At 37.8% G+C, this 15,296-nt stretch overlaps 1 protein-coding gene across 2 annotated transcripts in view; it reads right to left on the bottom strand.

Moving 5' to 3' along the window:
• Positions 1-1,243: 1,243 nt before the first annotated feature.
• Positions 1,244-15,296, bottom strand: part of ZNF366 (zinc finger protein 366) — a 35,817-nt gene continuing 21,764 nt past the window's right edge. For both annotated transcript variants that reach the window (XM_015848875.1, XM_015848874.2), the window contains 3 exons: positions 14,616-14,807; positions 9,014-9,188; positions 1,244-6,512 (listed from right to left, as the gene is read on the bottom strand). In XM_015848875.1, coding sequence (XP_015704361.1) covers positions 5,974-6,512; positions 9,014-9,188; positions 14,616-14,807 — 906 coding nt within the window. In that variant the 3' untranslated portion in view covers positions 1,244-5,973. The remainder of the gene's footprint in view (positions 6,513-9,013; positions 9,189-14,615; positions 14,808-15,296) is intronic.

Genomic DNA, 15,296 nt, shown 5'->3' with positions numbered 1-15,296 from the left:
AAGAGCCTTCCCACAAACCTCTAGGACTAATCTGAGGTCTTCCCCAACTGCTTCCATAAATAAAATGGACACAAGTTGTATCAGGTGAGGTTTAGACTGGACATAAGAAGGAACTTTTTCTCTCAGAGAGTGGTCAGGCACTGGAATGGCTGCCCAGGGAGGTGGTGGAATCACCATCACTGACGGTGTTCAAGAAGCATCTGGATAGGGAGCTAGGAGACATGGTTTAGGGGATTTCTGTAGGTATGGTAAACAGAGGACAGTTGGACTAGATGATCTTATAGGTCCTTTCCAACCTTGTGATTCTACAATTCTAAGCGGCAGAGTTCCCTGACTCTCCTCTGTTCCCCAACAGTACATCTCCGTCCCCCATCAATTGTAATTTAAAGCCCTGTTGATGAGCCCCACCAGCTGCCTGCCCAGTATATTCTTGTGCCTCTTGGTCAGTTGTGTCCCATTCCAAATGATTCACGTAGACTACTCTACTCATATGCAACTAATTTATAAACTACATTGTGGTTACTACCTGGAATCAAAAAAGGGGGTGAGGGGAGGGAGGGTGGACAAGAAACTAAAAAGGGTTTATTTCTGTTTCACTTAGCTTCAATATATTGCTGGTGTTTGGATGAGTGTTTTGGTTTTTTGTGTGGGTTTTTTTTTATTTTTTTTATTTTTTTTTAAGATGTGTACCTCAGAGAACTGGAAATCAAACATCTCTATTTTCTTTATGAATTGAACTATTTCATAGCCAGTACTCCAATTACTTTGTCTGTGTGTTCCAAAACAACTTTAAATTATCTCTGTGAAGTCTGATGATGCCAACTCCATCAGGATTTTGTTAAAACAAACAAACAAATCTAAGAATTTCCTTATCACTGGAAAACATTTTCCATCAGAAAAAGAAACTCTGAAACTTGGAGTTCAGATCTTTTGCTTATTCCTGAAATTATAATGGAATTCCCATTTCCTTAACTTCAATTTTCTACCATGTGTCTTATTCTAATCCAAGATGCAGATCTTTGAAGTATCATTAAGATAAATGTTACTTTTTTTGCTTGTCTAAGGCTAAATTAACAAATGCCAAAATCAGTCTTAATCACTTTTACGTTCTCCCTGCAGTCTGTAGCAGTAAAATGATCACTTTGTCCTAGGGAACCTGGCAGCTCTTATTCCCTTGTCTCCTAATTGCCCCTCTGTCATATATTTAGGCTTTCCTTGAAAAGGACCACACTTCACAGATGACTTTGTCAGATCATCCCCATGTGTTTATTATGTAAAATAGCAAAGGTGCCAAGAACTCCAGATCCATTTCAACACAAAGTACAGCAGCATCTCTAGTATATATTTAAGTTAATACAATACATCATATATGCTTTTACTACTGAAATTGAATGCTGGAAACTAAGAATTCAGAAAGTTGGTCCATTTTTTGAGTTTGGGTTTCAAATAACAACCCAGCATTTCGCATGAAATAAATATACACTGTAGTATATGCAAAACTTGTTAGGAGTACATAATGTTAGCTCTGTTATATCTTGTTCAGCTAAGCAGACAAAGTTTATTTTCAAAACTGTTAATAATTATTAGAAACTCTTGATGTAATAAATACAGTACTTATATTACTTCTTAACCGTACACTAATAATAGCAGAGTCCAGCAGCACCATATGAAGAGAGAAATCAGAGAATAGCCATGGGATCAAGACAGATTTGTAAAGAAGTGAGTGCGGTAGAATTAGGTGTATCTTGTAACTTTCCAAGGGCCTGTTTGGTAAGGCACAGTGCAGGATAGAATTGTTATAATGTTATTATAAGGTGTTTTATCCTTTGATTTACTGAGCACATTGCACCTGTCCTTGCTATAACAAATCAGAGTCTGCTCGGCAGACAAGAGAACTCCATGTCACAAGGAGATGTCTGAGTCCTTGTGGCCGAACCCAAAACGTCACTTATTTCAGATTACACCTTCTCCTTCTTAAGAAAAATTATGTTCCTTCATACGCAGATTTTCTTAATCCAGCTTTTGAATTTTCATCCTCTATTCTGTGCCAACAGCGTCTTCCAGAATTCTCTTTGCTGCTCTAAAGAGCAGAAAAACATCCTACTTAACAAGCCACATGCCTTCACTTTCTCAACCTCATTATGCTGTTGCACATTTACTGTTTAATCAGCAAAGTTTCCTGAGCATCTGTTTTGGAAAATATCTCAGCTGTATGCGTTTGTGCTCACTCTCATTTGTTTTGATGCTTTCCAAGGGAATGAACTTTGGCTTTTGTAATAATGCAGGAAAACTAAATGGATGTGATACATGTGACGAAGACTGGGCCTTAATTTATTATTGTATCAAAGCTGAAAGTTCAAGTAGCAGAGAAGAGTGAGATACAAGCATTTTTTTGGTCTACAATATTGCAAAAAGAGAGTGGAGAGACTCATTTTAGGAAGCAGTAAAGAAAAAAAAAAAAAAAAAAAAAAAAAAAAAAAAAAAAAAAAAGAAAGAAAAAGATTGTTCCAGGGTCAGGACACAGAAAATGTCTCTGCAGAATTACCAGGCCTCTATTCAGAGAAAACAAGGAAGTTAATCCCTCAAAATCTAGAGATGGGAAATAGCTTCATTATGAGAGTAAACTTCTATAAAGCATTTTCAAAGCTATTAAAAAGCAAAGGTTGTTACTGTCTGTTCCCAGAATGGTGCCAATGTAAATAGTGTGAAAATAACTTACATTTGACAAGCAAGGTGCTTCACAATGAAGGCTGTTATTTCACTTATAATTTGTCCCTTGAGGCCTCTTTATAACAAGTGTCTTAAACTCAGCTACATTACATTCTGCAGCATGGAGAGTTGCCACCTCCTAATCCCTTAGCACGGGTCACTTGACACTTGTCTCTTTATTTCAGTATTGCTTTTGTTTGTGATTCCTCTGACCTGCGACTTGAGTTTTTAAACAAATTATTTACTGCTCTAACATGAGTTAGCCTGAGGTGCTTGTGAATGAGCTTAGGGTGACTGTGGGACTGGGCACATTCTCCAAGTCTCACTGTAATAGAATATTCTCCACTTTCTAGGAAGAATGCAGGAAAAGTGATGTATGCTACAAATTAATCCCAAACAGCATTGCCATTCTGGGTATTCTTTTACTTTCTGCATGTATATGTTTAGCAAATTATATAAATATACAAGTTATATAAGTTGCATTAAAGAAAAAAAAATATAGGAACTGCAGCCATGTTCCTGATCTCTTGCTTATTCATGTAATTATAGGAACTGTTGTGGCTGCAGAAGTGGAATTGAAGTGTACCAGCTTGACAGAGATATTTCCAAGAGTTTGTGGTACTCAGCTGTTGGCTGAAACTTCCATCTGGTAGAAGCAAGACATTACCAGGAAGGTAACTGTCATTTTTCCCTTTTCTAAGAGACAACTGATTACATTGAATTTCTGACTGATCACTTCTCCTGTTTTCCAAGAAAGAAAGCAGCTGTACACATTTTACTTTAAAGAGGAGTTATCTTGCATTTGAAGCAAGAAACAAGTTGGATGTATATGAAAAAACATAAAAAACATATATGATAAAACATCCAAAAAATACCCTTATTTTGAAAGACATCATTCAGACTAGTCCTGAAGTCACCTACATTCCACGTCAATTTTATATATCCTCTTTATTTTTAAAAACTCTGTACATCAACTATGGTTAATTATACTTAGAGGAGTGAAAAGTACTGATAAACTTCTTACACCAACAGCTTATTCTCCTAGTCATTCAGAACTCTTATTATGCCAGGTCTGAACACTGAAAAATAGAACCACCTCCTACAGCCTCAGCCTATACAAGCACAGTTTTGTATTCTAAAGAAGTACAGTTGCTTTGTGATTGCTGATTAACTGGTGTGAGAATTATTCCTTCTGTAACATGAGAGGTTTCTTATAATAGCAGAGAGCTGCAGCAACATGCTTCTTGTATTAGTAAGCCACACATATGTGACTTCGTATTTAATATTACTTCTCCAAAAGTAATGCCTCCTATGTTATGTTGGCCCGTGACATCAGAGATGTACGTTGGTGGTATGACAATAGAGGCTGAGCCTTCCCACCAACATCCCATTGCATCTTGTTGCCATATGACACATAGCAGCAGAGGGGCACTCTGACAGAATAACACCTGACATGGAGGTATGTATGAAGCAAAGGTGTGTCACTGAATTCCTCCATGATGAAAAAAATGGCACCCACTGACATTCACTGATGTTTGCTGAATGTTTATGGAGACCAAACAGTGGATGTGAGCACAATGATGCAGTGGGTGGTGAGTTTCAGCAGTGGTGATGGCAAGAGCAGGCCATCTCCACCGGTGCAGATTGTTATGAGCTTGACATGAAGGATCATGTTCATTGCTGATGAAAATGCATAGCCAGTGGTGCTGACTATGCCAGAAAACAGTCTTTTGTAGCTGAGAATTTTTTTCTACAGAATTGTGTTATTTTGCTCTTTGTATCTTTTGGGGTTTCCATAGAAAAATAAATAAAAACAGAAGGCATTACTTTTGGAGTTACCTACATAATAAACATCAAGCATGATAACAAGGTATTTCAAATTAAAATATTGGTAGGGAAATGAAGAAGGTGACAGTATTTGGAAATGAAATACCATATTTAAAGGAGTTTAACCTATTGAGCTGTAATTTCCAAAAATTATACTGGAATAATTAAATGACTTTTAAAATCTTTATTTCCTCTAAGTAACAGTATGGCTTGGGCCCACTAGTCTTGTATGCTGAAGATGTAGGATTCAAGGTGCTGGCCAAAAAATGCTATTGATGGAGTGTGCTTAAAGGTGCTTCTAGCATCTTTATAATGAACATATAATTGCATGAATCTGAATCAGAATAAAAAGCTGGGAATGACTCATTAAAACAGCATGAGTGGAATTATTCTGAAAGGCCAGGAGCTCACTGGTCAAGCTGTGTTAATGAGGGAAAAATTCTGACTCAGATAAGAGAAAATAAAAAAAAAGCTCTTTCTTTGTGAAGTATTGCTTCACCCTTACTAGTCTCTTTTCTGGAATCCCTTCCAAAATAAAATCTGATTGGGCTTTGTATTTTAAAAATCATATCTTGCCAAGATAAACTGGAAGAGAAACAGCAAAATTACATCATTTTCTCAATGAAATTACTCTCTTTGTTTTATGTGTAATTACAGCAATACTTGCAAATGCTACGAGCTGCTGCTCATTAAGTGTATTGGTGTGAGCAGACATTAGAACAAAATGTCAACGCGGTCCATGCCATTTCATTTGAAGATCAGCTGAATGCTTCCATACTAAATGAAACACGTCAAAACACAGGCAGTCCTTTTGCCAGAGAAGAAGCTTCTGCAACCATAAGAAATTCCAGCCTTTCCAAAGCCTTACACTTTTGCACTTTGTTGTCTCACAAGATGAAATGTTAGCATTTCTTCGTAATTTTTTCCCCATTCCTCAATGTAAGTCACAGTAGTATATGAAGTGATCTGAGATGGATGGCATTTTTATGCTCACCATCTTTAACAGTTCTCTTGCTTATGGCATGAAATGTTCAGTATTTTCAGATTTTTTGAGACCTGTGGTTAGACGCTGTCTAATATATTTAGTCAGAGAATAAATGAAATACTAGAGTACTTTATTTTTTTTCTGATAACTAGAAAATTGAGTGTAACATATAGCATCCCCAATACCAGATAGAGGAAAATAAACTTCTGTACCCACCCTATCATCTGCTTGTATACCAAGTGGATAAAAATCTCATAGTTCAAAATCTATTGCGTTTTGTGATCTCTGTGGACTACTTTATTCTTTTCATGTATGCTTTTTACTTCAATATGTTTTTATTGTTTGGGCTTGTTCACTTGTAAAGACTACTAAAAAATTTCAGGCTTTGGTAAATTACAGTTCATGCTCAAAGCTATCTGTTTCTCATTTTTCAGCTGCTTTAAAACGTCCATTTAAATGCCTATAAGCATTGTCTGTTTTTCCATTTTTCTTTCCAGTAATTCTTTCAGACTCTTGCTCCTGTGCTTGAAATACAAATAATCAGAGAGAGAATGCCCCAGACTGGCCTTTTCAAAGGCTCTAAAGCTCAGGTGCTCCTTGTTGTTTGCAAGGTCTGTCTCTGCTGGGCTCTCCTGGTTGTTGGAATCCCCTACTACTCTCTTCTCCAGTCCTCCCTCACTTAACATTTCTTCCTTCTCACTGCAGTAGGACTCTCTGAGGCCCTTCATCATGCACTGTGGTTTTCCAGACAGATCTTGAGGAACGTACAACTTGTTGTTGTCATGATGATAAACACCAGGGCTGTACTGCTCTGCCTCATAGCAGTTGTCTTCCTCTTCTTCTTGGCATGAGCTTCCCTTGGCACTCTCGCCATCCGAATGAAATGAGATCCCCTTCCCTTGGCTTTTCTGGGAAAGATCAAAGGGCTCTTCCTGTTCCAAGCTTCTCAACACATTTGTCTGGGACAGAGCAATTCTCCCTCTTCCAAAACCTTGCAGTGTTTCAAGGAGGGAGAAAAGAAACAATTTACATACAGCAAATGCATCTATACAGTACATGGTTAAAACATAAAGCCTGAGATGGCCTTTGTTTAATGTTTTACCTTTGTCTTCCACTCAACTATCTCCGAGCCCTTTAATGTTTACATCTCCTTTGAGATACTGTTAAAAGAGTACTATTGTATTTACCTCGCAGCCAGGTCAGGACACACATAACATTTTGCTGTACATGCCAGACATTTGAGAGAGAGCTAGGAATAAAAGTGAAGTGTCTGGCCTCTTGTAAACTATTTTTTGCCAGTGAACCTACCCACTTCCTTCTTCCTATTTTTTTAGCAAAGGCTTTGATCTAAACCATCACATGCCATAATCAAAGTTCCAGTTTTTGTATTTTGTTGGGTTTTTTTTGTTTTTTTTTTCTTTTTTCTTTTTTCTTTCCAGAAGAGTGGAAGAGATTTAAAATGTTTTAATGTGGTTGTTCTGCAGATGATCCTGTTCAAAGATATTACTATAAAGAGAGAATACAACAATGTTCCATCAGTCTAAAACTTCATCTCTCACTGACTTTTCCACTCTTATCCAATGTCACTGAAATGTTCTATGTTCTTCAGCTTGAGGAAATCATCATAATCAAATGTTGATTTTGAGCTGCTAAGTGTAAGTCTGAGTGTGGTCCTTTGTCTGTTTTGTCTTAATATTTGTCAGAGAGGTTCCTCTTTGTTAGAAACCCAGACATTGCCCCGGAGGCAACAGTGGACTCAAAATGTGCTCTGACCATCAGGATTTACAAAGGAAAATTCAGATATTATAGGCATAGTCCATCTTAATTTAAACAAAGGTGACACTACAGGGATGAATATTTCACTCAACAGCAAAAATCTGTGATAGAAGCTGTTTTATTTGCTTGGATATTTTTTTTCCTCTTAGTAATTTGATCCGGTGTCTGTGGGATTTATGCAGCCTCACTAGATGCAGCTGCTGCTTTGCAACTGTGTTGTGTTCATTAAAATGGCTCATGAGCAGGTGGCAGCCCTTACAAATTGTCTCCTGTCAGATAAGCCTCAAGGGCTGAAGAATCTCTGTACACTGAAAAGCACTTAGGCTGTCTTCAATTACAAGTAATTGTGTAACTTGCACAGTGCTGTAGGTGACTAAAGGGAAAGAAGAGAGCCATTTATCCCATTACTAGTTAGAATCTTTGAACGTTTCATGCCAAATATCATTAGAAGATGTGTTTCCCATATGTGTTAGGTTGCATTAAAGCCTGACTTTGAGGAACACTGTGAAATATTACCTGTGATAGAATTATGTATCCAGAAACTCTAATCAAAAAATTATTTGTCCAGAAACTCTAAGCAAACACCGTTAATACCAAAATTCTCCAAACAGTCCTTCCTAATTCCATCAGTTCTTTGGATAGCACATAAGGTTGATTTTATGAAATGTGTGTATACGTGGTGGAAGATACTGCCTGAGTGGTCAGAGCTCCATATACTTTAAAATAAGGGAAGATTGTCCTCTCTCATTTATGTGTCTCTGTAATGTGAACTTGAGCTTGTGGCCTTTGCTCAGGATCAGATTCATCAGTATAGCACAGAATAAATGTGTCTTGAGTAGAAAGGCTCCCAGATGTAGAGTTACATGGGCTTCCATTTCCACTCTAGCCAGGAATCCAATAAACCACAAGCAAGACATGTGAAAATTTCCAGATTTTTTTGCTTCTGTCAGCTTTGAATGGATTTATGGTTCATCTCCATGTTTAAAACCACATGGACATACCTCAAATGTAAGAGGAAACATACAAACTAGACAACTGTGCGGCAAAATGTCTGCTTGCTGATGGATGCTAGGCCATGGTCTGTCCAATATCCCCAAAACTGTAAAATTTATTCAGAAATAAATAAATAATCACACCACCCTCCATTAGGAAAATCAGTGCAATTTCATCCATGTCCTGATCAGCTGTGTGTGCCAAAGTCTCTTAAAACTGAGTGCACACCCGCTCACTATTGCTTGTGTGTCAGGGATACCTGCATACGAGGAGCAGCATTGCAGGGCTGTTGATATTCCACCTTTTCTGTAGTGATGGAGCTTGTGAGCGTAAGTACAGAACATTTGCTATGACTTGATAAATCCTTTGCTTTAGCGCTACTGATTGCATTCTCCCTGTCATCTGAAAATGGCAAGTTAGTATGCCAAAATGACTTTCTTGTCATTACCATCTAATTTTTTCTCCAACTACTCCTCCTCCTCCGTCTGTAACCTCTATGTCATAAGAAATCTTGTTTGAAAGGTCTCAGAGAACAGAACTGCTGTCTTGGGCAGTTCTGATCTGTAGCACAGAGGTAATTTAGATAGTTAATAACAAACTCCCAGGCTTACAGGATTCCATCTCTTACAGTAGCATTGGTCTGCCTGTAGGAAAGACCCATGTAAGATTATGGATATGCATATGCCAAACCTTTCAGAGAATAACTTTGCTCATAAACATTACCTTGAGAATGAAATCCTCTTTCCATGACCCCATGTTTGACTTTCATGTGCCTGGTTAGGTTCCCCTTCAAGGTGAATTTGCTGGGACAGTAGGGACACTTGAAGGGCTTGCTGCCCGCGTGCAAGTGCATGTGTCCCATTAAATTGTGCATTCGGTTAAACTCTTTTCCACACAACTGTCAAAAAGCAAAAACAGAACAAAACAACAACATAAAATGAAACTAATTAGTTTGTCAGAGAATTTCCAAGGCTAAAATGTTTAAAAGCAAATAGAACGTATCTTACCCAGCATAAGCCATGGCAACTTCTGGCTGCAGGTTATTTTATGAGTGAAAGTCTACAGAGAAGTATGTAAGGTTTAATGTGATTTCTCAAGGGCTTTCTGTTTTGCTATCACTTTTAGTAAATGGTGACTAAGAGATGGTCGTGGGTTACTTACAACTGGGGAGTGTTATAAGAGGTGGAGAGAGTTAAGCATGAAACCTGAAAGGCTCTAGACTTCAATGAAATTATAACTTTCTATCCCAGTGAACTATTTTGTTTATAGTTTATAAAGCTATCCTTTATTCAAAAGTAATACCAGGCAGAGATGGGAAAACATAATTAAATGAGAAGTTTCTTTGAAACAGTCAAACAGAATATCACTTCTCCTTTAGTGTATTGGAAGTGACTGCACATTTTGCCTAAAGCTGGGGAAAAAAACAATTCCTTTTTTTTTCTTTGCCTCTTTCTCTCCCCGTTGTCTTTGATTTTCTCATCTTTTGTTTACCAGTTTCTGTATTTTGATGTCTCTGGTGAGTAAGCTGGAATTTAAACAGGCATGGGGCCATAAGAATGACTCAGCTTTCCCCGAAGCGTGTTCCTGTCAACTGAGCTATTGATCCTACAGGTTTCCCTTTGATGAAACAATAAAGAATTTTTTTCATTGTTGTTTTTCTAGATGAGCCTTTTGTAGTTCCATCCCTTATAAATCAAGTGTAGTCTCAAGACATGGGAGTTTGACATCAGTACTATTAACTTCTTGCCTTACTTGTCTTCTTGTCTTTCCTTGATAGGATTTATAATTTTATTCACGTTCAAGCAGCTATTTCCGTCCTATGTAAAATTCTGTGTTTGCTTCCTACTCCTTTTCTTTTCTTTCCCCCACTGATTTTAGACAAATAATATTACTGTCCAAATAATCTTACCACCATCTTTGTTAGTATACAAGACATAGTCACTATAACTGATTTGCAGGAATTTTATCAAGCACAGTACTTATTTGGCAGAAAATGATTAAAAAGCAATTAATGAGGCTCCACAAAACTTTTGGTCTAATCTGACTTTTGAATCCTTGGATGGAACTGAGGTGGTGAAATGATTTTCAGTGAAGCAGCAGCGCAATCTTTGCTCTTGAAACCAAAATGGAAAAGCAGTTTGCTGATGTAAAAATTTTGAAGAGTACTCATTTTTGTAAACAAGCAGAACTGATGGAACGCTTCAAAAAGAAAAATTCTGGAAACACTCATTTGCTTTTAAGGTGATTTTTACTTCAGATGCATTATTTCTCTCAATGATTTTAATAACATATTCCAGCTAATAAACTTATCAACAAGATGTTCCCAGAGAAAGTGCACAGAAAAAAAAAAAAAAAAGCTGCTGAAAATGAGTTAGGAATTTGTAAAAGTAAGATATCTGATGATGACTGGCCATCCATCCCCTCAGGAATGAAAACTGTCTCTCCACTGTGTTCTAAGAAAGTGAATGTACCTAATGAATTATATTCAGGGAAATGAAAGCACCAAAACACCTTCTGAATGTGCTGTGAGGAAAGAATAGAATCATAGAATCATAGAATTACCCAGATTGGAAAAGACCTTGAAGATCAAAGAGGAGAAGATGCACTGAGCAGCACAGAAAAATCCTAAGAAGAGCAGATATTGACAGCTTCTTCAACAGCCTATAACGTATCAATATTTCTCTGCCTATAAGAACATCAGTAATAATTCTTCTCTAACACTTCCCAGCAGAAAGCCTCTGGCTATCTGCTTCTATTCTGTCTGAGCTATGTTCTCAGCAGCTTTTTCTTTCTGATGGCTAGGTCTTCTCCTTCTGTATTGATATTAGAGGAAAATCTGATTCAACAGGCTATTGGCCAGATTCACACAAATCTGTGCCTTTATAGACTACTGAGTATTAAAATGTGTCTAGTAGCACCATTTCTTTCTAGCAAGGCAACTTCCTAAGGGCTATTCCCTTACAGTATAATATTTTTGTTTCTCTGAAAAAAAAAGGTAGGTTTTCCATTTCCTAAAGTCCTGCATAATCTTAGGGATGTGTAATTTCTTCTTGTCCTGAAGTCTTGTCTGAAGACACGAAGAAATGGTACCAGAGGTGAGATGTGTGAGATCCCTTTCAAAAGAGACAAGAGAAATTTCAGATGAATGCCCATGATTCAGAGCATGAAGGGAGCAGTTCAAAGGCTCATGTACTGGAAGACAGCAAGGCAGTGCGAGGTGAGATTCACTAACACACAACGGACTGGATCTGCAGATCAAACTAGGAAGATGCAACCAAACTAGGAAGTTTACTTCCTCTGTGAGACAGGGATGAGAGCACTGATGATCCAAAACCACGGAAAAGAATGCAACACAGAATCTGAGCATTCAGATGGATGGATAGCTCATGTGGAAGACATAGAGATAACAGGAATAGCATGGTTATTTGTGGGCCTTATTTTAGACTCTCCAGTTCAGATAAAATAATGTTCTCATCCCAAAAAGAACGACATCAGTTGTAAGTCTTCTGAACACATTTTGATGCACTGTCTGGGCTTCAGTGTGTTAGAAATGCTGACTCAGATCAACAACACATTTTGTCTTCCTAAACCACTACATGAAGTAGCACCCTTCTACATTTGTCAGTGTGCTTTGTTTTTTTCCCAAAGTACTTATCTTTTCTTTGGTTTAAACTCCTGGTCTAAAACCATACATGCAATGGGTAAAAGCAGTGTAGACTGACACTTCTGAAAAAGCAACACCAGATGGACACAGAGACTAATTCTCACAGAAGATGGCTTCCAGTCAAGGGCAGGATCCAGTTCATCCAAAACAAGTACACTCCTTCATACATAGAAAGAATATATTTTGATCTGCAGTTGTAAACCAAAACTGTTTAGGCTCACCTTTAACTGTGTAATTACAGCAGCAAGTTCAAAATATCTGCTGCAATTGTTATTTTGCTGGCTGCATGTGAGAAAGCTTCATCACATTCCTTATTGCTGATAAGGAACATTATTAACTTCTGTACAAGAAGGAACTTTAAATTTCAGAGAATCATCCTTTGACAGTCACAGTGAGCACTGATACACCATTTGGAGCAGCCCCTTCAGAACTCTTCTGCAGTTTTGTTTAAAACAGATAAGAAGAAAGCATGGTCCCAGGCCTTCAGAAGCTATGGGGATGTTCATTCTTCAGAGAAAAATGAAACACAGATCCAGGTTCAGCTGGGTGAGGAAACAGAAGGGACAACTATTTGCTACTCCCTCTTTTCAGGGAGTCTGTGCTTAGCTGTGATTAGACACATAGGAAAGCATAGTGTTTTCTTTGCTGTGAGAAAAAGGTAAAGAAAACCACTGCACGTGGTAAAGTAGAAAGGCTACTGCTGTGCTCTCTTTCCCTTGCATTCTTCTTTATTTTTTTTTTCCCCTTCATAAGAAGGGTGTTCCTTTCCTCAAAGAGAGAGGGAGAGGGAGAAAGACTGTAAACTGTCCAAAAGGACCGTGAGAAAACAGGAAGCTTTGAAAAGTACAAGAGAAAGCAAGATGAAATCTATTTGCAGGCGGTTCCCTGGAGACATGTGAGCCATTGTTAAGCAGGCTGTTCATACAGCTATATCCTTCCTTCTGCTGAGGAGGAGCTTGGTGCCAAAAGGCTGCTATCTGGTCATTGCCTTAACCCTCTGAATACCAGCCAGAGAAACTTGTGAGACCTTCAAAGGCTCTGCCGGTGAGACTAGGGATGTTCCTAGCGCCAAAGAGCAAACATTTGTTCTCCCTTTGCTTATTGTTATGATCTCCAGTCCACTTAGGGTCATTAATATTGATTCATACCCTATTAGCCAAAGTACATACTGTTTCATTGTACTTGTAGTTTCTTTTCTCCTAGAAATGTTGAGTGATGGTGAAGTAAAACAAACAAACAAATAAAAATTAAAAAGAAGAAAAACAGTTGTTCCTAAAGAGCTGTTGTTACTGGTTTGAAAGTAAACTGCTGGTAGCCCAATTCCTGGCTCACACTGTTAGCATTCCAAGTTTAAATAGCATTTTCCTACCAGGAACACAAGCTTCCAGCTACTCTACACCTGTCTCTGAAGTAGCATGGATCCACTGTACTGCATCCAGAACACCTGATCAAACAATCGAGTTTCTTTTCTGAAATTTGAAGGGTAGAAGATGACTTTGACCAAAAGGGAATGAAGGCAGGGTTGCAGGTGTGTTCAGAGGAAAAAAGACTCCAGTGGACTTGATATGGAACTACACAGGATTTTCAGTAGATGAGTAATTATTTTACAGTATTTGGATATTGATAGTAATATTGAAAAACCATTTTCTCAACATAGGTTAAGTGCTAGTATACAAAATAACATTTTAAAATGTACATGTTTAAATTGCATTTGAACTGTAACAAAATGTTGACACTGAAAATCTTTGAAATGAAGTACTTCAATGTTATCCAAGAAAAAATGAGTTCAAAAGTACTGATTTTGATATTTTCCTATTAAAACTGTCACTGAAAGCAATAATTTCATATAACATTTCAAAGTTCTACACTTTTCAAGACAAAATAATTCCAGTCAATTTTTTTCATCTAGATCTGCTTTTGAAAGAGAGAGTCCATTTCAGAAAATATTTAATTCCATAAAGATGTTGGATGAAAATGTTCTAGAATTTTTTTCCAGATCAATCTTCTGTTACTTACACATAAACTGGATAATATGCTCCTCTCCTTATTTACTGCCCTCTTAGAGCAGATCAAAGCAGGTGTAAAACCCTCAATCTCTGCCTTTATAAGGTATGATTCTAATAATGGACCAGAAAATAAGTAAAAATAATAGATGTAGAGTCAGATATTGGGTTTGCTAAGATACTGATGCCCTGCCTTGAATTTCAGTCTGGTGACTACATTTGACCCATTCAAATACCTTCTGCAGTTCTGTATGGCTGTTATTTTCGTTTAGTTCTTCCCTGAACTATTGCACAGCATCACTGTGTGAAGTCCAGGTTGCTGCTTTTCCATGGTCCTCTGTGGAGGCCCCAGCCTGATCTGCGTGTTTATTCAGTGCTTGAAGCTGCTAAGAACTGAAGTACTCAGACTTCAGATTGGATGGTTGTTGTGGACAATTGTCAGGTGTGTTTGCTGCCCTTAAGCTGTGGTGGCATCTATATGCTCACTATGTGGGAAACAATACTTCAGGATTAAAGTTACAGATACTGGAGGGGAAGGAAGCAAATCACAGAAATTTAGATCCATTCTTTTTGTGCTGCCTAAGCAGAGCCTGGATCAAGAATGGAAAGCAGATCGTTTTATGCTACTATGTCTCTGCCACAAAGGAAATACACTCACCTTGCATTTAAAGGGTTTGACATCAGAGTGAACAATCATGTGTGCCTTGAGAGTCTGCTTTTGCACAAAGCTCTTGAAGCACAAATGGCATTGATAGGCTCTGATATTGGTGTGGATCAGGACATGTCTCTTCATGTTGGCCAGCAGAGTAAACTCCCGGCCACAGATTCCACACTTGTGCTCTTTCACACCCTGAAAGAAAAGAAGAAAAAACAGTAGATTGAACAGTTTCTAAGTTATTTCATCTTTAGTATGGCAGTATATGAATTATTCATTCTGGATTAGCGAAGCAGGTAATACATTATTTTGCCTTTAACATCATTTGTTCAAGCAGTATATGCTTATGTTTACTGTTCTTTTTCTTGGCAAATTCTTGCAAGAATCTGAGAAGCAGAGATGGAAAACAACATCTAAGTGCAATAAAATTAGGAGTTTTGTCTCCATCTTTAAATTTGCATGTCAGCGAGATGTAGTAGCAGAGCTTCTCTGTCCTTCTCTACTGCTTATGTGAAGCACTGGTCAAATGTGCACATCTATGGACCAAAAGTAAAAGTTAACCACTTAAGAGATCAAAAAAATGTTTGGCTATGGTAACTGAATATCACTGGCTTCAGGCTAAGAACTACTCCCGTTTTGCAGAGAGCTATTGAAAATAAGCTGAAATAAATGATAAGTAAGATA

Source organism: Coturnix japonica, chromosome Z (genome assembly GCF_001577835.2).
Source record: "Coturnix japonica isolate 7356 chromosome Z, Coturnix japonica 2.1, whole genome shotgun sequence".
Taxonomy (NCBI): Eukaryota; Metazoa; Chordata; class Aves; order Galliformes; family Phasianidae; genus Coturnix; species Coturnix japonica.
This window is presented reverse-complemented; position numbering and strand designations above follow the sequence as displayed.